Source organism: Limanda limanda, chromosome 20, assembly GCF_963576545.1.
Source record: "Limanda limanda chromosome 20, fLimLim1.1, whole genome shotgun sequence".
In the NCBI taxonomy this organism is placed as follows: Eukaryota; Metazoa; Chordata; class Actinopteri; order Pleuronectiformes; family Pleuronectidae; genus Limanda; species Limanda limanda.
In genome coordinates this window covers 12,157,708-12,179,820 of record NC_083655.1, presented here as the reverse complement: position 1 = coordinate 12,179,820, position 22,113 = coordinate 12,157,708, and the positions used below count along the sequence as shown (strand labels likewise).

At 41.3% G+C, this 22,113-nt stretch overlaps 4 protein-coding genes and 1 long non-coding RNA gene across 5 annotated transcripts; 1 reads left to right on the top strand and 4 right to left on the bottom strand.

The window, feature by feature from the left end:
* Positions 1-1,429: 1,429 nt before the first annotated feature.
* On the bottom strand, positions 1,430-4,346 carry LOC133027047 (lipocalin-like). The gene is made up of 6 exons (XM_061094049.1): positions 2,756-4,346; positions 2,516-2,655; positions 2,336-2,415; positions 1,999-2,112; positions 1,804-1,905; positions 1,430-1,698 (listed from the first exon to the last, which is right to left on the bottom strand). Exons 1-6 carry the CDS (start codon positions 2,849-2,851, stop codon positions 1,679-1,681), a joined length of 552 nt encoding a protein of 183 aa, XP_060950032.1. The 5' UTR covers positions 2,852-4,346; the 3' UTR covers positions 1,430-1,678.
* A 76-nt stretch (positions 4,347-4,422) lies between these two features.
* c8g (complement component 8, gamma polypeptide) lies at positions 4,423-9,103 on the bottom strand. Its single transcript, XM_061094047.1, has 7 exons — positions 8,724-9,103; positions 7,866-8,011; positions 7,523-7,593; positions 7,325-7,432; positions 7,106-7,210; positions 6,882-6,917; positions 4,423-4,601 (listed from the first exon to the last, which is right to left on the bottom strand). Exons 1-7 carry the CDS (start codon positions 8,904-8,906, stop codon positions 4,582-4,584), a joined length of 669 nt encoding a protein of 222 aa, XP_060950030.1. The 5' UTR covers positions 8,907-9,103; the 3' UTR covers positions 4,423-4,581.
* Positions 9,104-9,279: 176 nt separating this feature from the next.
* On the bottom strand, positions 9,280-12,006 carry msrb2 (methionine sulfoxide reductase B2). Its single transcript, XM_061094048.1, has 5 exons — positions 11,738-12,006; positions 10,845-10,942; positions 10,448-10,524; positions 10,123-10,270; positions 9,280-9,972 (listed from the first exon to the last, which is right to left on the bottom strand). Exons 1-5 carry the CDS (start codon positions 11,838-11,840, stop codon positions 9,838-9,840), a joined length of 561 nt encoding a protein of 186 aa, XP_060950031.1. The 5' UTR covers positions 11,841-12,006; the 3' UTR covers positions 9,280-9,837.
* An 867-nt stretch (positions 12,007-12,873) lies between these two features.
* armc3 (armadillo repeat containing 3) lies at positions 12,874-20,160 on the bottom strand. The gene is made up of 16 exons (XM_061094035.1): positions 20,113-20,160; positions 19,871-19,988; positions 19,284-19,409; positions 18,969-19,037; positions 18,628-18,803; positions 18,321-18,515; positions 17,792-17,975; positions 17,511-17,663; positions 17,314-17,422; positions 16,502-16,751; positions 16,119-16,255; positions 15,684-15,852; positions 15,364-15,458; positions 13,690-13,860; positions 13,327-13,489; positions 12,874-13,113 (listed from the first exon to the last, which is right to left on the bottom strand). Exons 1-16 carry the CDS (start codon positions 20,158-20,160, stop codon positions 12,907-12,909), a joined length of 2,370 nt encoding a protein of 789 aa, XP_060950018.1. The 3' UTR covers positions 12,874-12,906.
* On the top strand, positions 13,246-17,174 carry LOC133027032 (uncharacterized). Its single transcript, XR_009683250.1, has 3 exons — positions 13,246-13,894; positions 14,075-14,140; positions 16,527-17,174. It is a non-coding gene; the product is annotated as an uncharacterized LOC133027032 (long non-coding RNA).
* Positions 20,161-22,113: the final 1,953 nt, after the last annotated feature.

Genomic DNA, 22,113 nt, shown 5'->3' with positions numbered 1-22,113 from the left:
CCTCCATTTCTTCCCCCTCCATCATGGCTGCTCAGACACCCATGGACTATCGTAACAGCTGTTGACAGAGCAAATGTTTTCACCAAATGGTGCATGAAACCCCCCAAAACACACTCACGCAGCCAGAAACAAGAGCAGATGCTTTCTTGCTAAACTTTAGTGAGAAAAGCATCAAATATCAATTAATATACTCTACTGCCTATAACCTGTCAATCCATATTAGAATTTACTGTATGTAATGATTCCAGTAAATATTTATTGCAGCTCTTCTGAGGTGTTGATATTTAAGATCTTCACAGTGAGAGAACCTTCACAGTTTCTCCTCTTTTATTAAAGCTCTGCCTCTGTTGCACAGGGGGTTGTTGCTGTTGTTCAAATGAGTTTAAAACAAAAAAAAAATTACCAAACATGACAGAATGAAAGTGTTTCACTATTTTGTCAGTTTGATTCAATCCTTTGACATTCCATATGGAATTATTTTCTCCTGCCCCCCAAAATTACCCCTCCTGCCTCCTCCCTCCTGCCACTATCAGCTTTTGCATTACAAAAGACTCTCTGACCCTCAACCATTGGCTCATAAAACGCTGGCGGGGGTTTAAGGCCTCACCTGACCTGAAGGCTGTACTCAGTACAGAAAAGCACAAACATGGATGTTTGATGAGGACCATGAGTCAAGGTTTTTCATTCTGGGCCAGGAGGCCTCTGCTTCGTCAGCAAACACTGAGCTGCTCTCTATGGGATAGGCTTCCTTCTTTCTGTCTTTCTTTTTTTAATTGTCTTTCTTTTTTATTTCTGTCTTTCCATCTCTTTCTATCCATCTCTCTCTTTCTTTCTTCCTTTCTACCTTTCCTTCTTTCTGTCTCTTTCTTTCTTTCTGTCTTTCTTTGTCTACAAGAAGAAACTATTTTCACAAGTTTTAATAAACTATTTTCAGCTCTTAACTTTGGCTTCCCCTTGTGGTAGGAAATTGTAGCTCCATACAAGCATCAAGGGAGAACATAATTATTTTCTATCTCTCTATGTTTTCACTGATTGTCTTTCTTTCTTCCTTCCTTTCATTATTTCTTTCTGTCTGTCTGAACCTTAATTCTGATGTCAAGCACAAAAAGCTTCATCTATTTAACTCACTTAAACGAAACTTCATTAATCCCAGTCAGGACAATCTCAACACACAGAGAGCTGCAATGCCAGTGTTCACATTTTGTGTAAATTCAGATTAACTGTAAATCCTTCAACCGACTTCTCATTGGTACACAGCATTCAAGTGTTTTGCTCTCACTTGTCTTGGTCTTGTCTAATCACTGTGTTATGACCGTACTCAACCACTAGGGGGCAGTTTACAACACATACAGTGCTTTTAGCACCGATCTTATTTTCATAATTTGAGTCTCTGACATGTTTTCCCACCAAAATTAATCACTCTGAACTATTGTTTTTGTTTTATCAATTTTATTGTACTTGAGTTCATTTCCAAAAGACAAATCAGTAAAAAAACAAAAAAGCATTAACAAAAGCATTGTCTCACTAGTCAGGTTTTTATTGTTCCTCTCTAATGCCACTGTTGATGCAGTTTGAGGAGAGGATTCGGATGGATTCTTTGGTTCGCAGCAGGAACGGCAGCAAAATGCAGCAGACGTCACAGTGAGAGAATGAAAGACAGAGGACGGTGGGGGACTCCTCAGACCGGTGGACATTCAGCTGTAGAAACAAACATGGGGAGGCCTGTGAGTACAAGTCTGAACCATATACACCAACACTAACAATGTGTTTAGGAAATTAAGCATTTATATAATAATGACTTACCATTTTCAGGCAGGATAACGATGTTGTCGGTCAAGATGCCAGTCTCCTCTGAGAACTTAGTGAACCTCTCTCGCAGGTTAGCGCTGGCCACCTGAGTGCGACCTGCAAACACACAATCAGTCGACTTAGTTCATCTAAATCCAACACAAATGGTGTTCCCAGAATGCTGCTGGGCTGCGAACAACCAGGACTTACTGTAGAGCTTATTGAGGACCTCGGACACTCCCTCCTTTGTCTTGATGGTGTGAACAACGGCGTACTCTTCATACTGGACCTCAACAATGCGCATGTCGTTGTCATTGTTCCAAACTGATAAAGCAAGAACACACAGGCTTTTAGTGTGTGTGTGTGTGTGTGTGTTTATGTTTGTGTTTGTGGGTATGTGTGTGTGTGTGTGTGTTTGTGTGTGTGTGTGTGTGTGTGTGTGTGTGTGTGTGTGTGTGTGTGTGTGTGTGTGTGTGTGTGTGTGTGTGTGTGTGTGTGTGTGTGTGTGTGTGTGTGTGTGTGTGTGTGTGTGTGTGTGTGTGTTCACCCTGGCTGTGGAAGGTGAAGCGTCCAGGAGTTTCCGTTTTATGAGCAAGGTGAGTCATTCTCCAGCAGCTACCATCAGCACTAAAACAAAAAGCAGCTCAGTCAATATCTCTTTTTTAATTTATTTGTCAAGATGTTGTAATTTTACTAATATTAGTTAATGAACATATCAATCACTTACTTCAGGTTGGCATAAGACAGATCCAGGTCTCCTTCAGTAGTTGGTGCAAATATGGCAGTGCCCACTTTCATTCCTGCCTTGTGGTTCACAAACCACGGAGCGTTGGTGGCAAAACCGACAATGAACCACTTGCCTGCCATCTAAAAGAAAGAAGGGGAGGAAGAAATGCTTTTAAGAAATGATTCTAAGCATTTCTTTCATCATCCACATGTTGCGTTCTCAACCACCGCTCTCACTCACCTTCTCCAGGTTGAAGTCTTTAACAGGCACGACTTGGGCACAGGCGGCCAGGACGCACATCAAGGTGCCCAGCATCTTCAGCAGTGAGTTATTCATGTTTCTTTCTGCCTTTGTGTTCTAGGCTCCAGCAGCGACGGGTGAATTTCAGTGGGATGTGAGGTGATGTAGCTGAGCAGAGGCTCCTTATATCCTGCAGACTCCTGCCCCCCCTCATCCCTCCTTCTGTGTCTTCCCCCTCCTCCTCCTCCCTCCCCCCTTGCTTTTGCATTACAAAAAGACTCCCTGGCCCTCATCCACCGGCTTACAAAATACAGCGGTTACACAACTGGCACATGTGGATGGAAAAGGGGGGGTCGGTTGGTGAAGATGAACGACTGAAGGGAAGGAGGAGGAGAGGGAAAGGGAGAGGTGATACATAATGGGGTTTTACAACACCTCTCTCCTTTTCCCTCCACCATCGCAAGAGCTCAGAAACACATGGACTATTGAAAAAGCTGTTAGTTAACAGTTAATAGCATATGGCATGGGAACACCTCACCCCTCTTAAAACAACACAATTACACAACCAGAAACAAGATTAGATGCACTCCTGCTAAACTTAAGTCAGAAAAAGCATTAATTGCACTTACTAGATATAATAATCGCAGTACATATTTAAGTGTTGCTCAGAATGACTCGGTTGTTCTCAGATCAACAGAAAGCCTCCGAAACACTAAGAACTCATTTCTATGTTTTTTAACAATTAAATTGTCCGGAGAGAATCAGAGTTGGACTTAAACAGTAACAAAATCTGATGATAAACTCCCCTTGGTATAATATGTCATTCCATTGTAGAATTAGCTGGATGTGATAATTGCAGGAAATATGTTTTGCATTGATAGCAGTGATATTTAAGAATGTCACAGTTAAAACACTTTTACTTTCTCTAAAAAGCCCTGAGGTGTTGCAGTTCAGTTGTTCTGTGCAGCAACAGAAAAATGTACAATGGCTTCAATGAATGACTGACCTAGATTGACTTATTTGACATTGTATAACAGACATATCATGTTGCAGGACAAAGGATGCAGATTGTCTGTGAATTCTTCTTTTACTGAAATAAATTCATTGTCTCCCTTTGTTTGCAGGCGAGACAGGCGCTGACTTGAAATCACAGGGTTATGTAAGTAGCACACAAACACACACACACACACACACACGTACACACACAAACACACACACACACACACACACACACACACATACACACACACACACGTACACTCACAAACACACATACACATACACACACACATGCACACTCACACACATACAAAGAGGTGCTGTTGGGTGGAGCCTAGGGAGTTAACAAAAAAAGAGCAAAGAGAGCCACATTTGAAAGTTCTGTAACCAAACCCTTGTCGACCCCCTTTTGGGATTCTTCTCATCTGGGCTTCATTAAATGCACCCCATCCCCCAGTCCTTTGTGCCCCTCCACACACACACAAACACACACACACACACACACACACACACACACACACACACACACACACACACACACACCATCTGTGAAGTCTCAGACTAAGATGAGATGGAGTTAACATGATAATGATACCTGCATGACAATGGCTTCTAAGCACAGAATCAAATGGTTGCAGACAAGACTCACTATCACTATATCACTATAATTGAATTAAAACTGAAAAACTTTTATTTATCATTAACTTCTGCAAGTGGTAACATGTTATCAATTTGAAGATCACTGCAACTGCAATAATGCAAAAGTCAGACAATCATGTGTTAAAATCCTGAAATGTTGCATCTGTCTGCAGCACAGCTCCGACTCTTCAACATGTGGGGACGCAGTCTGTGAAAAAAAGAGTGACAGTTGGAAAAATAAAGCTGTGTTGATGTTTTCCTCCTTCTATCCTATTGAATAACTTGTTGTCGTCAAAGTTTAGATAACTGATTGTTACACAAGCAGAGTGCAGCACGTCCACGGCCTGCAGAGGCAAATGTGAAAGGCATGTTGGGGCAGGTCATGGGTGCCGGTCCTTGGTTTGAAGAGTCCTTGCTGCTCTCACTCCCCCTCTTTGTCATGATGTAAGAGCCCATTAAAAATAATTGTGTTCATTCAGCCATTTCATTTTCAGTCACTTCCATTATACTGTATAAATATCACAGTGCTGATCAAAACTTCTGTTACGGCTGAATGTCTCCCTGCTTTTCTCTGGTCTCTCCTCTAACTCCAGCCTGACTAAACCGATCAGTCACCAGTGAGGTGCAAGTGACCAGTGAACAGAGGTTCTTTAAAACCTCCTGTGTCAGGATCAGAAGAGAGGCTTCCACTGCCTGTTCTGCTGGGCCCCAGCCAGGGATTCTAACAGTTTATATTGTGTCGTTTGATGTTAATAAATCCCATGGTTTGTTCTAAAGGTTTTCTGTTGTTGATGCGTGTCCGTGGTTGTCAGTGACCTTACATGTTGGTCACCACATGGATCCACATAATCATGAGGCGTAACAATTGGGGGCTTGTCCGGGATAGAAGATCCATGAGGTGAAGTAAATATTTGTCTCCAACAACCTTTTGTTTTAGAACAGGGGTTGTGTCTCTAGATCAATTGTTGTCTTTGCTATGTGCAAATGCTTTTGACTGGGTCCTGGGTGTTTGAGAGCATCTTAATCATTAAGCCATCGGGCAGTGTTGAGTCTTGCCACATTCTAATTTTGCCTTTCTTATTTTCGTTGGTATTGTGGGTACGTTGTCAGGGTGTGGCAGGGGACTTTGCCTTGGGTCCGCTGTTCACTTAGTTGAATGTTTAAAAGAAGCCTCCTGGGGAGCCACTGGAGATAAGCTAGGCTAGTTAGCAGTCTCCTTAGGCAGATAGGGTTAGGGATGCCTCGGCACAGCCCCTTGGTTGTGATCTCTTGTGCGATGACAATATTTTGTTTGGTAACTTGTGTAGCTGTGATTAATGCTTTTGATTCCAGGAACATGTTTGTGTGTGACCTTTTGTTTTGTGGTAACTGTATTCTGCTTCGTCGGATCATTTTGGTGTTTGTTTGTGGCATTATGCAAAATTATATACATAGTCAAATCTTGTGTGCAGAAAGCCCATTTATAAATGCAATCAGCATTGTCCCACCTGCTAAGAAAAATTTGTGCTTGTTCTGGGCTTTGCTGATGGAAAATGTATTGCAATGATTAAATAGCATGTTGTCCTTTGCTAACCATTTATTCATTGCTTTAATGGTGGGAGTGTTACGACCGTATTTGTCCCTGTTTTTCTCTTGTCTCTTCCTAGGTCAGAAGGCCCCTCGAAACGTTTTCACTGATATCTCACAGAATTATGTGTGAATCTAAATGAAAATGGCAGATAATTTAGAGGGTTGGTGTCGATGTGTTCCATTTTGTACTGGTCCAAATGTAAATCTGTATCTAGTGGATTTAACAAATGGGGCAAGAAACCTGTCACAGCCACCAAAGGGCCTGTTGGGCCTTGTATTTTCAAAAGGAAACTTCTTAATGCTTTACCTTTCTTCCTCTGACACTGTTCATTCTTTACTGCCGAACCCTCATATTCAAAGCCTAAAAACCTTGTGAAGAGCTTTTACAACAGCAATAATAGAGCAGTAACATTTTATGATCCAGTAGCCAACAGCCTGTCCATTCAAACAACACATTATATCTTATCAGTTACAATAACCTGTCAGATTCAAATCACTTCATTCATACACAGTATCAGGTCATGCCTCATTGGCATTGTTGCAGAAGCATGAGACTTTGATAACAGAGCAATACAGCGTAATATGTATGTAATATATGAATAATTTGTTCAAATTCCTTCATTCAGCCTCCAGCAGACTCAAGCTGTAAAGGTGCTGATTAGCATGTAACACACAGAGCTCTCAATGCAGCGTGTGCACACTGTACATTGAGTCTGTGAGCTACACTGACAACAAGTCTACAATTTGTAGAGCATAGCCTTTTTCACATGTCTGCATGTTGAAGTGTTAAACTGAAATCTGTCTCATCTGCCTCTTTTATATACTTTTACCTCAGTTTTATAGTTATGATTTTTTTTTTCTTTGTTTCCCTGATATTTGTTATTTCATTCATATTTCATTAAAATCACATTTAACTTACTGATGACATGATCCTGGTCCACATTACCACAATGGCCTAGAAAGGAAAAGAAACAATTTTCATACTGTTACTTCAAAGAAGGTGAGGTGGGAAGTGATTTACTAAATTACAATATTTTAATCCTTAATATTCATCACTCCATCAATTATTCAACATCAAACACCGATGTTGTTAATATTGTTTCACCCCAACCCCATTGTGTTTTGTTTTTCAGGTTGACGTACTGTAGGTGGGGAAAGGGAAGAGGTACGCAAGCCCCAAATCCTGTTTTGCAGCGAGCTGCTCAAACTTGGTCAGCACTGGCTCTGACAGATTGTCCACAGACCTGCCTGGAAAGCACAAAAACAAATGTTATGTTATTATAAATGCACTTGTTTCTGTACATACAGTGCAGTGTCAATTGTTAAAATATGAAACAAGGATCACATGGCCGAGGAGTGCACCATAGAGTTTTACGGTTATTTTGCCCCGTTTGTGGAAGAACATGACTGCGTATGAGCTGTAGTCCGTCTCCCCGATCACTATCTCGGTGTTCAGCTCTGGACGAGCTCCTGGAGGACATGAAGACAGGAAGCACGGTCAGACAGAGCGATGCTGATTTATTGTCACGATTAATACTGTGATAAAACAGATGGACCGACCTTTGAGTGTTAGACGTCCCGGGGTTGGGGTGAGATGGTAGACCTGTAATATCTCCCAACACTGGTGAGCACTGAGGAGAGGAGAGCAATTGGCATTTTAGAAGAAATGGTAGAATTGGTAGAATTGTGGTAAACTATAAACGTCCTCTCTCTCTTTTTGCGGCCTCTGATTGATCTAGATTTCTTCTGTTCTACCGGAACTGAGATGGATTTAGCCATAAACATGACGTCAGCTTGAAGCAGGTGAGAGGAGAGATCAGTTGCCTGTTTGCCCCCTCTGCTGATAAATGGGGGTACTGAAAAGTCACAGTTACTGATTACAAGTGGAGATAGCGGTACTTACTGTCTTGTTTTCGTGCTGACAGACAGTGTTTGCTCGGAGGTGGAGGAGCGTGAGAGGCTCATGACTGTGGGCTCCACTCGGGTGCCATGATTGATCAGGTATGAGCATTTGGAGGCCGCGTTCAGCAGGTACCACCTTCCTGTCATCTGCAACGCGTCGAAGGATCAGGCAAAATGGACAGAAGATATATCTATTAAAGGTTCAGCATGTGGGAAATAATCGACATCCAGTGGTCAAGTTTAGAATTACAACACCTCAACCGCCCCGTCCAGAAACCGTGACCTTCAGATAAAATAAAATAATGTCCTTCATAAGAGCCAAAGTGTGGGTTTTTCCATTATTTTCCAAATTACCTGCTTTATTATCTTGATTATCTCTAAGTTTCGCTGATAATAAAGTAGCAATAATGACACAATTTCACAAGCATGTCCACACTGCCACCCCCACTCTAATCCATATTATAGCAGATTCATGTGTTTGTTTACATGCTTGAGGCTGTGGGCAAGAAATTGGCAAATGGTTTTTCACAAGCGTTCTTCGATTGACGTGTGCAATTGGTCAGCGCCATGAAAAACATTTTAAAACTTTAGACTCGTATGTTTGTTTATTTGTATGATTGTGTTATCTTGGTACTGACAAGTGAGAACCAGAATCTAACTGTGTGTAAAGGTCAGGCAACAGCACTGAAGTGAACTATTTACTGTGGCGCTCTCACCCTGCTGCTGCTAATCCATCTGGAAACTACCTGCAGCTTTTCCAGAAATATTTTTCCAGCATCGTCACACAACATGGAAAATAATCATGATCATCAGTGATAGCACACAGTCAAACACAATACGGCTCTATCCGGTTTCTTACCCGATCTATGTCTATGTTCTCTGCTGGTGGGGTCACGTCAACAGACTCGACCTTTGGCTTCTTCAGAGGTCGTCTTTGGGGTCGTGGTCGACTCCTAGCCCCCCCTACAGCCTCGCTGGACCCCCACAGACACACACACAACACAACCATAGTTGCCAACATGCATCGCCACACTCCAGCCATCCTATAGCACTGACAATGATCCGTTCCACAATTAGAGTCGTGGTCCTGTACGATCGCTCGGCTTCCTGTGCTCTTACTTTACTGTGTTTCTAAATACTTTTACTTATTATTTTCTGTCCCTTCTGTCTCTGTCTGCTCTCTCTTCTATAGCTGCTTTACTCAACCTTACACACAGACAAAGAAAAACAGACAGATAGAGGGAGACAAACAGAGGATGGCCTGTCATGTTAAATATTAACTTGGTTTACAGACAGAGATTTGACACGTCACATTGGGATGTTGACGTGTGTGCAGCTGAACTACAGGGGGCAGCGTTAAATTCAATAATGAGTTTAATTCCTAATAAATTCTGCAGAACAGTAGAGAAAAAAAATACAGATTCAAAGAACATTTATTGACAAATTATCCGCCGGGTCTACTCGATTATTAAAACAGGCAACACATTTGGATTTGTACATGTGGCACCAAAGCAGCAATATCGGAACTTTCCGTGTTTTGCAATCTCCACAGAAAAAGAGGTCCACTTGTTTATTTTAACATTTTTGAGACAAATCAAACCTTTATAATGAAGCTGACATTTTTTGCATCAATAGATTGGCCTCATTGTCCCACACTAACATGTCAAGTTTATGATTGACACACAAAATTAGAAAAAAAAACAATAGGTGTGAAGTCTGTTTTATTTTTTCCATTTTGGATTGAAGTGACAGTTTCAGTGTTGATTTTCATATAATGAAAAATATATTTAGCAAATTTATAGTCTTTTTTTCTGAAAAAAAAGATTCTTTTAGTTTAAAAAACTCCAGGAATTTTATTTACACCAAAAGCTAAGAATTAAATTCTCACCTCCTAAAACCCTAAAATCATGTATCTCTGAAAACTCTGGGCTTTGATTTGCCCTCGACTGAAGATGAAACATGGATGTGTGTTTTCAGTGTTCCATGCAGTTTTCCCCACAAATGTGGTTTCCTCTGGATTTAAACGTCAGGGCCTCACTGTTGATGCAGAACCGCTGACCTGTCGGGTCCGGGCCGTCATCAAACACGTGTCCCAGATGGGCATCACACTGCATGACACACACAAACACACAAAAGTCAAAACAAAACTAAAGTGACAGTTGCATTTGAACAAACCTCAGTAGCTTTATTAAAACTGTATTCGAGAAGCTGTGCAAAGTAAACGCAACTTCAGCCTCTCAGCTCAGAACGCAACTCACGTTTTTACAAAGGACCTCTGTCCCAGCACTGCCAAGGCTGTTGTCAGGGCGACGAAAGATGGAGGCATGGCTTTCATCCCGCTCCCATGTGCCGTGAGCCTCTTTGAATGCTGGCCAGCCTGTCCCCGAGTTATACTTAGCCTCTGAACTATCAAGAGAGGAAACAACCTTTCATCAACACGCATACATTCAAAGAATTTCAATTATATATGAATAGGTTGTATTCCTTACTTTCTGAAGAAATATCCAAGCATATATGGGAATAATATCTGAAAAATGTTTTGTGTGCAAATTATCCCTTTAATGCTTAGGCAAAAAGTTTTACCTGAAGAGCGGAGATTCACAGCAGACACAGTGGTACATTCCCACTTCGTTATGGTTCAGGTAGATCCCACTAAAGGGCTGTAACATATATGTTTAATTACAGTGGTATAGGAACAGGCGCACATGACTAATAGTTGAGTAGAAGCAAGATTTTGTCATGAAATTTGTGTTGTGCTCTTAAACGTATGTTTTTGTGGGAACGACAATAAAATGGCTACTTTTTTATTCATAAACACACCAAATGTTTGTAGCGGCAGGTAAAACTGGTTTCAGGTCAGTAATACACTGATGATCAAAGTCCAGTTTGCATGTCAGAGTGAGATAGCGTTTGTTTGACCCTAATTCCTGTATGGGCCTGTTTCCTGTTGTGTGACAACAGGCTGCATTATGAAACTCACCACCTCTGTCGCTTTCTCTCTGGTGACCACATATTGCTCTGGGGTGAGTTTCTTCTGCCAGTCAGTGGTCTCATCGTAACGGGTGAGGGAGTGCAGACCTGGGAATGACATGTGGGGGTTTGCATTTGGATTTGAAGACTATAGGAGGTTGGCTCCTAAATGGTGGAATGAGCTCCCCATCGACATCCGGACATCAGACAGTTTACACATCTTCCGCCGCAAACTAAAAAGACACTTCTTCCGACTATACCTTGAATAAAAATAAATAAATAAATTTTTAAAAACTTTTTAGTTTTGCTTTATTTTTGAAGAAATTGTACTTTCTTGATTCTTGTTGTTCTTGGTTTGTACCCTCGGGGTTGAATGCACTTATTGTAAGTCGCTTTGGATAAAAGCGTCAGCTAAATGAAATGTAATGTAATGTAATGTTACCTAATCAATAGGTTCATAAAGTACACCACCCATCAACAAAACATTAAAACAATGTGCACACAAAGCCCACAACATCAGAACCCGAGTTTGGAGCCAAATTGAGTAAATGGTCATTATTACATTAAATGGAATACAGGTAAAACTATCATAAGAAATTCCCTTAACTTTATAAGGGACAATATAATTGGTGGGTCCCTCACCACCCACCACCCCTGTTGTTTACTGGCATCTCTGCACAAGTAAGAACCTGCAGTTGCCAGTTTCTTATGATCTTTAAACCAAATTGCGCATTAGATTCCGATGTTCGTCATATTCCAACATCCATGAGAACCACAGCATGGTGCACCTGCAGGGATTAGCAGCTACAGTAATCTGTGAACACCCCCCACCATCCGCCACGAGCACCACCAAAGAAGAAACAAACAAACAAACAAGCGCCAAATAAGGAAACCGAACGCTACCGTGACATGTGGACACGGGACGGATGATGAGCACCGGGATCCTCCTCGGTGCCACCGCGGATCTGGCTGCAGCAACGAAGAGACGAGCGATGAATCGGGACATGGTCACGGTTCCTGCTGCTGCTGCTGCTGCTGCTTCTGTGTCAAGTGCGAGTTTAAAGTCAAGATCCAGTGAATCCAGCGAGAGACAAGCGCGCTGGCTGTGCGTCGTGGGGACTGTTTACGCGCAGGTCCGGTCCGGTCTGGTCCTCCCTCCGGCTGCTGATACAGGACTGCTGGGTGAAGGTCAAAGTAGACTGGGAGCGTCGCTTTTTTTTAGTGTTTAAGTGCTCGTTTAGTGTCGTAGGTGCAGTGGCCTATGGGCAAGAAAAAAAAGATTATAAAAAGTAGACACATGGGCTGTCATAAAAGTATTCGAGTATTAATGTTAAATATTATCTTTGACATAATGTATGTAGTTGTTGTTTTATCTTAACACGTAAAAAAATTGTAGTTTTAAAAGTGTGTATATGTCACTTTAGCTGGATCATTTCTGTTTTGAGCAAGTATCTGCAGGATCTGTATTTAAACACATTTATAAACATTTACAATTTTTAAAAAGAAAATAATACAATATCTCAGGAACACCTCGAGGCAATATCTTTATATTTGGTACAAACATTCACCAGGATTTTGGTGGTTGAAGGTCAAAGTCATTTAGGAACAATCTGCCAGAAGAGATTAGACAAGCAGAATCAGTTACCTGTTTAATCTCTTTTCTTAAGACCTACTTTTAAGAAAAAGTAAATGATGATGTCTATGACTTTTATTATCTGTGTCTTTATTCATATTATTTTGACTCAGGATCCACATCCACCAGCAGAAAGACATCACATAGGTAGCATGCAATAGTTGGGTGCATCATTGGTTAAAGAGACGCAAGGATGGGACAGCTGAGCCAATGTAAGCTGATTTGATTTGGGTGGTCAAAAGTTAAGGTCGTAAGCTGGCTTCACAAATAATGTTATGATATCTCAAGAATGGGGAGGGTTTGTGGATGTACCAAAAATGAACAACTGACAATAGTCCTTTAGTTTAATGGTAAACAGGGGAACCAGCAATTCACATGCAATACAAATAAAATGACTGGTCACACATATTACATAGTGTTCTGATTTAGTATTTCTGTTCTATATATACTGGTACTGCACAGCAGCAGGGGTATTCACAGCCAATAGTCTTTCAGGCCTGTGCATGAGGTCCACTATGAAGCGGCTGGGCCCTAAAGAGCGGCGGCCGCTGGAGGGATCCACACCAAAGAGGAGGACCTCATTCCAAGCCCGGTCATACTCGCCCCTAACCATTGTGCAGCTCATCCCGATGCAATCAGCCAGACACTGACAAAGAGGAGGAGAAAAGATGGAGTATGATTACCTGGAAATATAGGAAACTAGAGCAGGACATAAAAGAGGGACAGTCATTTTATATGTGGCGCATGGGGAGAATTTAGAGGATAGACAAAATGTAATGCCTGCAAAGACAATACAGAAGGGTAAGAAAGATGAAAGTTAAAAGCTGACGATTCTTTGGGTTAACTATGTAGGTGGTACCTTGAAGAGAAGAGCCCGGTGACGGTAGATTCCTCTGGTGATCAGCCCGATGGGAATAACGTTAGACTGAAGCTGGATCTTGAGCTCGCTGAGATGCAGCACCCACGGGAAAGCGTGCATCTTCTCCATCTCCACTGCTCCCCCCATGGCTTCGCTCACCATCCTTACAACCACATTCATGCACAAACAACCCATTACAATTCAGAAACTCTGAACCATTTAGTGTGCAGGAAGTACATCTTGTTTTCATTTATTTCCATGATTCTGGAGATTTAGACAATGATTTAATATATGATTTTCTTTTCTCTTCCCAGTTACATCATTACATGTGTTGATGATTTGCAGACTGCAGAGTTCCATTACCTGGCCAAGGCAGCGCACTGCTCTCGTTCGTCATCCAGCGAGAGGATGTAGTCTTTGGTTTCTTTAACTAGAACCTGCAAAGAGACGTCCTCCACCATCTTCCACGGTTTCTCTGCAGGAGACACAGATTGAGTCACGTCTTCCTGTTGGTGGTCACTTTCTTGCCTCTGCCTGTACAGAAAGATGGTGTATTTTCAAAAGACATGTGAGCCAGTGTCTTTAAGATAAAAGGCCTGTTAAAAGTGATCAGAACTTTAAGTTTATTGCCCTTAGATAATTACGGAGGCTAAATGTTATGCATACATGGCAGCAACTGCAAAAATACAACAAGAACGGATACAATAACATTGCTGTGAGGATAAACTATTTTATTCTTGTCTTACAGCGGCTGAGAGAGTTGATGTACCAGCTGAGAGGGACAACACAAACACCAGCTGCAGGGGAGACCATGGTGAGCGTGATACTTCAGGATTGTCTTGTTTAATGTTTCTGTGCTTGTTTTGGATCCAATTAAAACACTGATCGTTTGGTTGTTTTTCCCAATTTTTTTTTTTTTAAGACGTGGTTTGGTTTATTTAAAAATCTGTGTTCTGAACACATTTCTCATAATAGTATTGAATTTTAATTATAGGCATTGGAACTGTAAAATTACCATTAAATATAATAATAAGAAGTATTTACAGCTGAGTGATATATATGTGGATACAATTTGGGTTCATATTTTTTAGGATATATAGTAAGTTATGCCATGTTGCCTCATGAGGCAGAAGAATTAAAGAAAATATTGATTGAATAAAAGTAAAATAACATATAGCGCTTTAAAAGAAAGTTTAACTTGGCTCACGACTAAGCCATGTCTGAGACTGCAGATGGATACAAACCAGCTTAATTAAGAATGCATTGGAAGCTGTGTGTGTTTTCGTCATGTAGGGAGACATCGTGGACATGAGGTACCGAAAGGGGGAATGCGAATTCATCCACATGCTAAAGGCCTTAGTATGACATGCACAACCTTTGGGTTTTTCTTATTCTCTGTGTGAGTCTGTGTCTCAGTCAACATTATGTAAAAGCACATTCTGGTGCATCTACATTGGTGTGCATGCATGCTTGTACGTGGATGTGTATGTATATGTTGAGGAGTCCAGTCCCCTCGACACAAATGCTCCTTTACTCTGCCTCTGTTGCTATCTTAAAGAAAAGGGGATCATTTACCCTGTGGGGCCACACTATTGGGGTACAATGAAGGCAACGGGGGGGAGGAGGGGGGGGGAGAGAGGAAGAAAAGTAGAGCACTGGATTGGAGCAGACGAGGGGAGGGGGAACTAACAGCCACAATAAATCGTATTGACAAACTGGGCGGTGTTGCTGGTAGTGTAATGGTCCTCTACTGGTTGTGTTGTCGCTCTGATTAATGTAGGTTTACGTAATTGTAATAGTTTGGGATTGCTGTGTATATTTTCTAAATTCCAAACTTAACTGAGAGCTGGAATGTACTTTAAACCAAGATATCAAACAGAAATTGCATTGGCAGGGTGTGTTAATTACAGTATGTTTCTTATGTATGCAGGATCATTATGTATGGGGGAGCAGTCCATAATAACCTATTATACATATGTAAATTTCTACAAATTATTGAATCCATCAAAGCATGATGTTGTGATATCGGAGTCATACTCTATAGCTGTGTTGACAGCAATGATGGGTCGTTGCTGGTTGACTGGCTGCTTAGAAAATTCCTCTAATGTCAGAATCCTCTGTCCTGCATGAGCCTGAAAGATACAGAGAGAAACCATGTTGTTGTTTGAAACATAATCTTTGAGGTCATATGTTAAAAATAAGGGGGAACAAAGAAAACCAACAGTCACTTGCTGTGATCACATTACAGATAGCTATGGTTCCAAAATAAAATCAGGTGGTAACTTTTGTTTATTCAACTTAAATCTACATTCCTTGACATTACTTCTGTGGCACATAAACAGCAACTGTGCACGCACCTTGCCGGCATCATAGAAGCCATCGCTAACCACATCAGTGGAGGTTAGATGATCTGTCAGGCTGTATTTCACAGACAAGTTGTACTTGAGCAGGCTGATCATGGCTGACTCGCTGAAACTGCTCCGGCGTTTCACTGACTGGTTGATTTCCTGAAGCAGTTCTACAGCCCTGAGACACGCAAAAACACAACAAACACACAAGCAGATTCAGAAATTTGTTGATAGATCTATAAATGAATATGTAAGTAAGCATTTACACAAGAAACCGTCCCTTACTTTCATATGCAACCACATTTAATACTGTCCTATACTGACACCTACTGGTTTGTGAAATTAATCAGTGTTGGTTCTGTATTTCTATGGTATTGCTGAATTGTCGTAGTTTACACTCATAGTCTGACATATACTTGTGTCATTGTTATATTTCAGTCTTACCCAAATTTGCACATCTCCACACTGGTGGGCTCATCACTGGCACAAACAATTACTGCCAAGCACGCACTCTGTAGCACCTCCTTGTGATAAGATCGCAGCAGATTGACCAGTGGCTGAAGGCCTCCTGCACTCAGTAGCTATGTGGGAGAGGGGGATGAATTTTAGAGACTCGCGAAAGCATATAAAATAGGACAATTTATAAGAAACTTTTGTTTGTCACAAGTATTTTTAGTTTGATTGATTTTTGTTGTGGGTTAAATAAAAACGTAGAAAAATCACTGATATTTCCTTTAAGCACCTCTTAATTTCGTTTTTATTTTTGTCTTTCAACAAAGCAGCATTCAGAGAAATTTCTAAATCATAAGAAACACACAAATACAAACCTCTGCCCTGTCTTCTTCATCACAGGCCAGTGCTGCCAGACACAGTGTGGTGTTGACCAACACCTGTGTATCTGTGGACTTTAAGGGCTCCACCAGAGCCTGTATGACTCCATGTGACAGAATGCTGTTGCGAATGGCTTCCTGTTGTGCCATGTTGCAAAGCGTGGCAGCAGCATTGGCTACCGTCTTCGGACAACTTCTTTGGAGCTGCTGGACAAGGATCGCATGGCCTCCTGCCTTGTACACCGCCCTGCGAGATACCATAGAAATGTACTGGAGATTTACTTTGAGCCAACAGAACTGGCAAATGCAGTATCTCACGTTCATATGTGCATACAACATAGATTTTCTGTGATGAGAATGGAACAAATGTAATCACATATATGTGACAACTAACATCAGGAGTTAGGATAATGAGAGGTTGCTGTGTGGGAGGTAGAGATAACTGGTCGTGTCCTGAGAACTGAAGGAGACAGTAATATTGAAATATGAGGAAAGACAGTGAGAGCTGATGCTGCAGAGAGAATTTGGCTGGAGAATAAAAATGTGGAGGAGTAAAGGAGGGGAGTGAGAACCATGATGAGACAGATAAAGCATTAAATCATTTGTGAGATGGTGGAGTGAACGGCATACTGTTACATTTTAGTGCTACCTCATCCTAAGCCTTTTTATTTTATAGACTACAATATACCATTAACTGTTTTACACATTTGGAAATATGCTTTAATTTTGATACAGCTTCAATCCCACAAGTATTAATTGTAAAGGATAATGGTGTGTATATACATGCTCACAGCTTGTCTATGACTCACATGTTGCTGAGGTGGTTGTTATGTGTGAGGTCAGCAAGGACATGGGATGCTGCCTCTATCAGCTCCACACATTCGACTTTCAGCGCCTTTACCAACGCAGGGATCCCACCTGAAACACAAATATATCCAATTCATTCTTTATCGTGGTCAGCGTGTTGATGATATATGCTGTGTGGGCAAATGTCGATAATACGTACCCAGCTCTCGGAAGCGCTCTTTACTGGCTAAGTGGAGGTTCATGGCAGCCACAGCCTTGCAGGTAGCCGTTTTCACGCTGGCGTCTGCCGCAGACAGATAGTCGACCAGAACCTTCTCCACATTCTGCTCATGGAGCATCTTTTGATTTTCAGCTAAACGCACACGCCCACACAGACACAGCATTGTTAATATCAAATAAACACAGCTACAGCTAAGCGTTACATATTAATAGCTTTCAAGCCTACAGTTGAAAAGATAAAAGAAATGTATAATCTCTTACAGCTCTGCGCAAGCCTGGTTATGCATTTAACAGCAATGGACTGGATTTCAGACGAGTTGGGGGTGAGAAAAAAGTCCATCAGCGTGGCCAGGCCTCCGCCCTGGTGGATAAGGTGCACCCTCTCACTGTCGCTCAAATAGTTAGCTAATACATGTAGGGCCTCAGCATGAAGGTCATTGAGGTCCTGGAAGACACAAAAATATACTAATGAAAAAGGTATCAGGACATTCAACAACAATAAGCAATAACAGCCAGAATAAAATCAATTAACATCATGAGATTACACTTTTTTTTTTAAATAGAAATGACAAAAATAATAATAGGCCAGACATACAGTTATAGTGCATCACAAACTCGTAGGAGAAAAGCAGGCTGTTTAATTTATATTTTGAACTGACTTGGGTTTGAGGTTTTCAGGACGGTGTTTTTAAACTGTGATTACGTTGTCATTACAGCGCTTTGGAGCAGCACAAGGACTTGCATGTTTCCACCAAATAATTTGTTCTGTCCCCCTCACTCACAGACGTACCTTGTTATTCAGGATTTCCATGGTCTTCTCGAATCCCTGCTCTTCACTGAAGGTGTTGCATGTATCTTTATCAGTTGTGACATTCATCAGCGTCTCTAAAGCCAGACGCTGAATGATAGGGAAGTCCGACTTCAACAGCTCCAGAAGTGGAGCGATCCCGCCCAACTCATGAACCGCCACACGACACTGGTAGTCCTTTAAATATAACACACAGTTCAACAGAGGTTAACTTACTATGTTTTACAAATCAATCATGTCTTTATTGGCTTTTAAGCAGCAGATAAATGTAACTTTTACTTTGAGTCACCTGAACTAGGTTGAAGATAATCTCTACCGAGTTCTTCTGAACATCTGGGTCTGGACTGGACAGAAGCTGAATTAAAGGTGGTAAGCCTTTGTTGTCAAAGATCTGGGCCTTACATACAAAATCCGGCGACAGAGAGGCCAGGCACAGGGTTGCAAACTCTTGGACAACTCTATCCTCTTGAATGTAAAAGAAAACAGAAGATATGGGGGGAAAAATGTATGTGCTACATAATGATAACAAATAATTAGATACATTTCTATTTGCTCTGTTTTATTGTTGCTAATATTCAGTGAATATCTACTTACTTGGAGCCGATTCATCATACAATCAAAATGACTCACCTTCAGGTGATAGTCTTTCGATAATCGATGGAATAACGTCCGTTTTTTTAAGAGCAACCGTAACATCACCTTTCAATGAAAACAATAGGCAATGTTAATCACTCTGTAACGACCAACCCATGAGCCGGTCATTCAATCTGTTAAACTAACAAAACTCTCAGTTCTGCAGCCAGGCAACAAATCATTCAATGTCAATGGACGGAGGATTATCAGGAAATTGTAATGTCCGTCAGCCAATAGTTACATAATGTATCGTAAGCCATCAAATCCCTCAGTAAGCAAGTCTGCACTGATGACGTATGTTGTCTGACGCACCATTGACGGCCATGGTGCCCAGGGCCATGATGGCGTTGCGTCTGATCAGCACGTTGTTGTGAGCGATGAGCCGACAGAGAGGCTCCAATGCACCAAATCCCAGCAGAGAAACTTTGTTCTCATCTCCTAGCAACAGGGGGAGACAGTGAACAGGAAAAGTCAGCAAACAGCTCGATGTGGATTATTGTCAGTGAAGACAAATTGTGACTTGTGAATATGGGCTATACAAATAGAATTGGATTGATTGAAGATGTGAGGAAGAATATAGCAGAAGTGGGACCCAGAAAGGAAAAATATGACGGTGTTACACATTACTGTGCAAAAGAAGAATATAGCTGCTCAATATGTGTGAAATACTTTAAACTACTTGATGCCCAACCAGGGTTTCTAATTTTAATTGCTGTGTGTGTGTGTGTGTGTTTGTGTGTGTGTGTGTGTGTGTGTGTGTGTGTGTGTGTGTGTGTGTGTGTGTGTGTGTGTGTGTGTGTGTGTGTGTGTGTGTGTGTGTGTGTGTGTGTGTGTGTGTGTGTGTGTGTTTGTGCGTGCGTGCGTGCGTGTGTGTGTGTGTTTTTATTTGTCAGCATTACCTTTCTCTGCAAATACATAGATTGTTTCACTGGCTTTAATAAGGATATCCTCCTCTGGTGAACTCAGCAGCAGAACCACTGTTTGTGGGGTTTTGCCTTCAAAAGGAAGAGCCTCAAACTGTGAAAACGAAGAGGGGTGCATCATAGATGTTTTCAGGGTTTTTTGCAGCTTCAGTAACAGTAACTTTCAGTAACAACACACATTTACCAGGAAGAGAAGGCTTTCATTATCAGTATCTTACCTTGTCCTTGGACGGAGTTTCACACTTCTTCTTCCCTTTCTTCCCCATTCTGTGGCCACTTTAAAAAGACCAGTAAAGGCAAGCTCAAATCGCAGCAGCGGGAGCTCGTAGAGGCACTTCCAGTGTCAACAGAAACTGCCACTGATATGTAAAGGCACATGTCTTTGATCCCACACTGTTTGGAAGCCACTGCCTTTGATACAACACTGTTTAGAGGCAGCTGACTCTGTTGTCACGCTGTGTGGCATCTGCCTCTGTTGCCACGCTGTTTGGAGGCAGCTGTCACAGTTGCCACAAGTGTTTTGGGGCGGTTCTCACTGAGAGCAACTAAAAATGTTTTTGATTTATTCAATGAGATATATACTGGTTTATGAAAATGTGTCAAATGAATCAAGAAAAGCTCCACATCTATCAAATCAATATGCATGATCTAGGTGTCTATGGATAGGAAAGAACTCAAAGACTGTATTCCCAGTATCCGTTAGAATGGGACTGACACTGTGCCTGAGTAAACTGGGATAAACCAAAGGAGAAATGTGCATTGTTATCCTTGCCTTGAATTCTACATAAGATTGTGATTAACTCCATGATAGCATTGATGCACAGAGATACCAATGCTCATGTAGCAATTTATGTCTACCACTGTACCAAAGTAGATGGACATACCTCAAAGGAACAAAGTTTTTACTAAGGTAGGACCAGGCACACTCTCAATTTATATTTATGTTCTCTTACTGAATAAATGTGTGTTTTTGTGTTACAAGACAGCAAAGAGATACTCACAAAATGTTACTTTCCAATTGTATACAAACACAACACACAGCTACTGACCTATTACTTTTTTACCAAGTTTTATTCTCATGTCTAAAGTAGTTATATGAATTTAGTTAACTTCTAGTTTTCTTTTTGCTTTTGATGATAGAAAGGCATTCAAAATTTGTAAATAATCGCCTCTTTCTCTTTTTATGTCTGAGTTATGCAGATCATAATAACTAAATTGAAGAATTAAATTGTAGCACTATCTATTATAATGATATTGTATGATATATATTGTAATGATAATTATATTGTAATGACCTACATTTTTTAACCTTAAAAATGGCTACAGAGCTGCAACAACAGACACAAACAGCAGGTTTTACAGGTGTCAAAAAAACTTTGAAGTTCACAAGGCACGAACATGAATGCTAAATTAATAGCAGCGTCTGTCTCTGTTGCCACCGGAAATGCCTCTACGAGCTGCCGCTGCCACGACTTGAGCTCTCACAAAAAGACACTGAATTAAAAAACATACATTTCAACTCTGGGTTTATTTGTTAGCTTCGGTTAGCTTGCAGGAAGGCTAGCCGCTCAATACATGCTCACTGGAATTATCTCTCTAAACTGCAGTCGTGGATATCACTAGTTCAACTACAAAGCGAACCAACAACGTGGCTTGACAACACAAAGAGGCAGAAGGCGACTTACCTGTGTTTCCAACCGAAGGGAATTGCTGATTTACAGTAGTCAGCATGTGAGCAGAAGAACGAGAGGAAGTCCAGTGTTTGGGAAAAGGAGGTTGACCCTGCGTTGCTAGGCAACATTTGCTACTCCTGTACTGCTGTGCAGTAACTCAAAATACAGCCTGTTGCAGGGGCGACTCCTGGTACAGGCGACATAGGCGGTTGCCTAAGGTGAAATGCGAGGAGAAATGCGCTCCCTGGGCCGCAGGGATGAGCCAGCCCCACGCCACTACGCTGCCATGTTTGGAACCAGGACACCAGTGGACACAGGAGCTGGGTCCGAACTCATGGGTAAGTTTGGCAGGCTGTCATGTTGGCAGGACTGCAACCACCTATTCATTGCACAATATCTAATAATATGTTAATTTAAAAACAAAAATGAACCATAACCATTTCAAATTAAATATATTAAAAAAATAATTAATTAAATTAAATTAAAAAATTAAATAAAAAAATTAAATAAATAAATGCATACATTTTAATTGCTGTGTGTGTGTGT

Excerpts from the sequence above, each read along its gene's own strand:
- LOC133027047 (XM_061094049.1), bottom strand. The coding sequence starts at position 2,851 with ATGAATAACTCACTGCTGAAGATGCTGGGCACCTTGATGTGCGTCCTG. Across the intron at positions 2,416-2,515 it reads CTGTCTTATGCCAACCTGAA|TGCTGATGGTAGCTGCTGGA; the intron begins GTAAGTGATTGA and ends TTTTTGTTTTAG. Across the intron at positions 2,113-2,335 it reads CTTCACCTTCCACAGCCAGG|TTTGGAACAATGACAACGAC; the intron begins GTGAACACACAC and ends TTGCTTTATCAG.
- c8g (XM_061094047.1), bottom strand. The coding sequence starts at position 8,906 with ATGGCTGGAGTGTGGCGATGCATGTTGGCAACTATGGTTGTGTTGTGT. Across the intron at positions 6,918-7,105 it reads CTTCCCTTTCCCCACCTACA|GCCATTGTGGTAATGTGGAC; the intron begins GTACGTCAACCT and ends TTTCCTTTCTAG. Across the intron at positions 4,602-6,881 it reads GGACCAGGATCATGTCATCA|ACTGCGTCCCCACATGTTGA; the intron begins GTAAGTTAAATG and ends TTTTTTTCACAG.
- msrb2 (XM_061094048.1), bottom strand. The coding sequence starts at position 11,840 with ATGTCCCGATTCATCGCTCGTCTCTTCGTTGCTGCAGCCAGATCCGCG. Across the intron at positions 10,943-11,737 it reads TCCCGTGTCCACATGTCACG|GTCTGCACTCCCTCACCCGT; the intron begins GTAGCGTTCGGT and ends TGTCATTCCCAG. Across the intron at positions 9,973-10,122 it reads CAGAGGTCCTTTGTAAAAAC|TGTGATGCCCATCTGGGACA; the intron begins GTGAGTTGCGTT and ends TGTGTCATGCAG.
- armc3 (XM_061094035.1), bottom strand. The coding sequence starts at position 20,160 with ATGGGGAAGAAAGGGAAGAAGAAGTGTGAAACTCCGTCCAAGGACAAG. Across the intron at positions 18,804-18,968 it reads CGAAAGACTATCACCTGAAG|AGGATAGAGTTGTCCAAGAG; the intron begins GTGAGTCATTTT and ends TTTACATTCAAG. Across the intron at positions 13,490-13,689 it reads CAGTGCGCTGCCTTGGCCAG|GATGGTGAGCGAAGCCATGG; the intron begins GTAATGGAACTC and ends TGTGGTTGTAAG.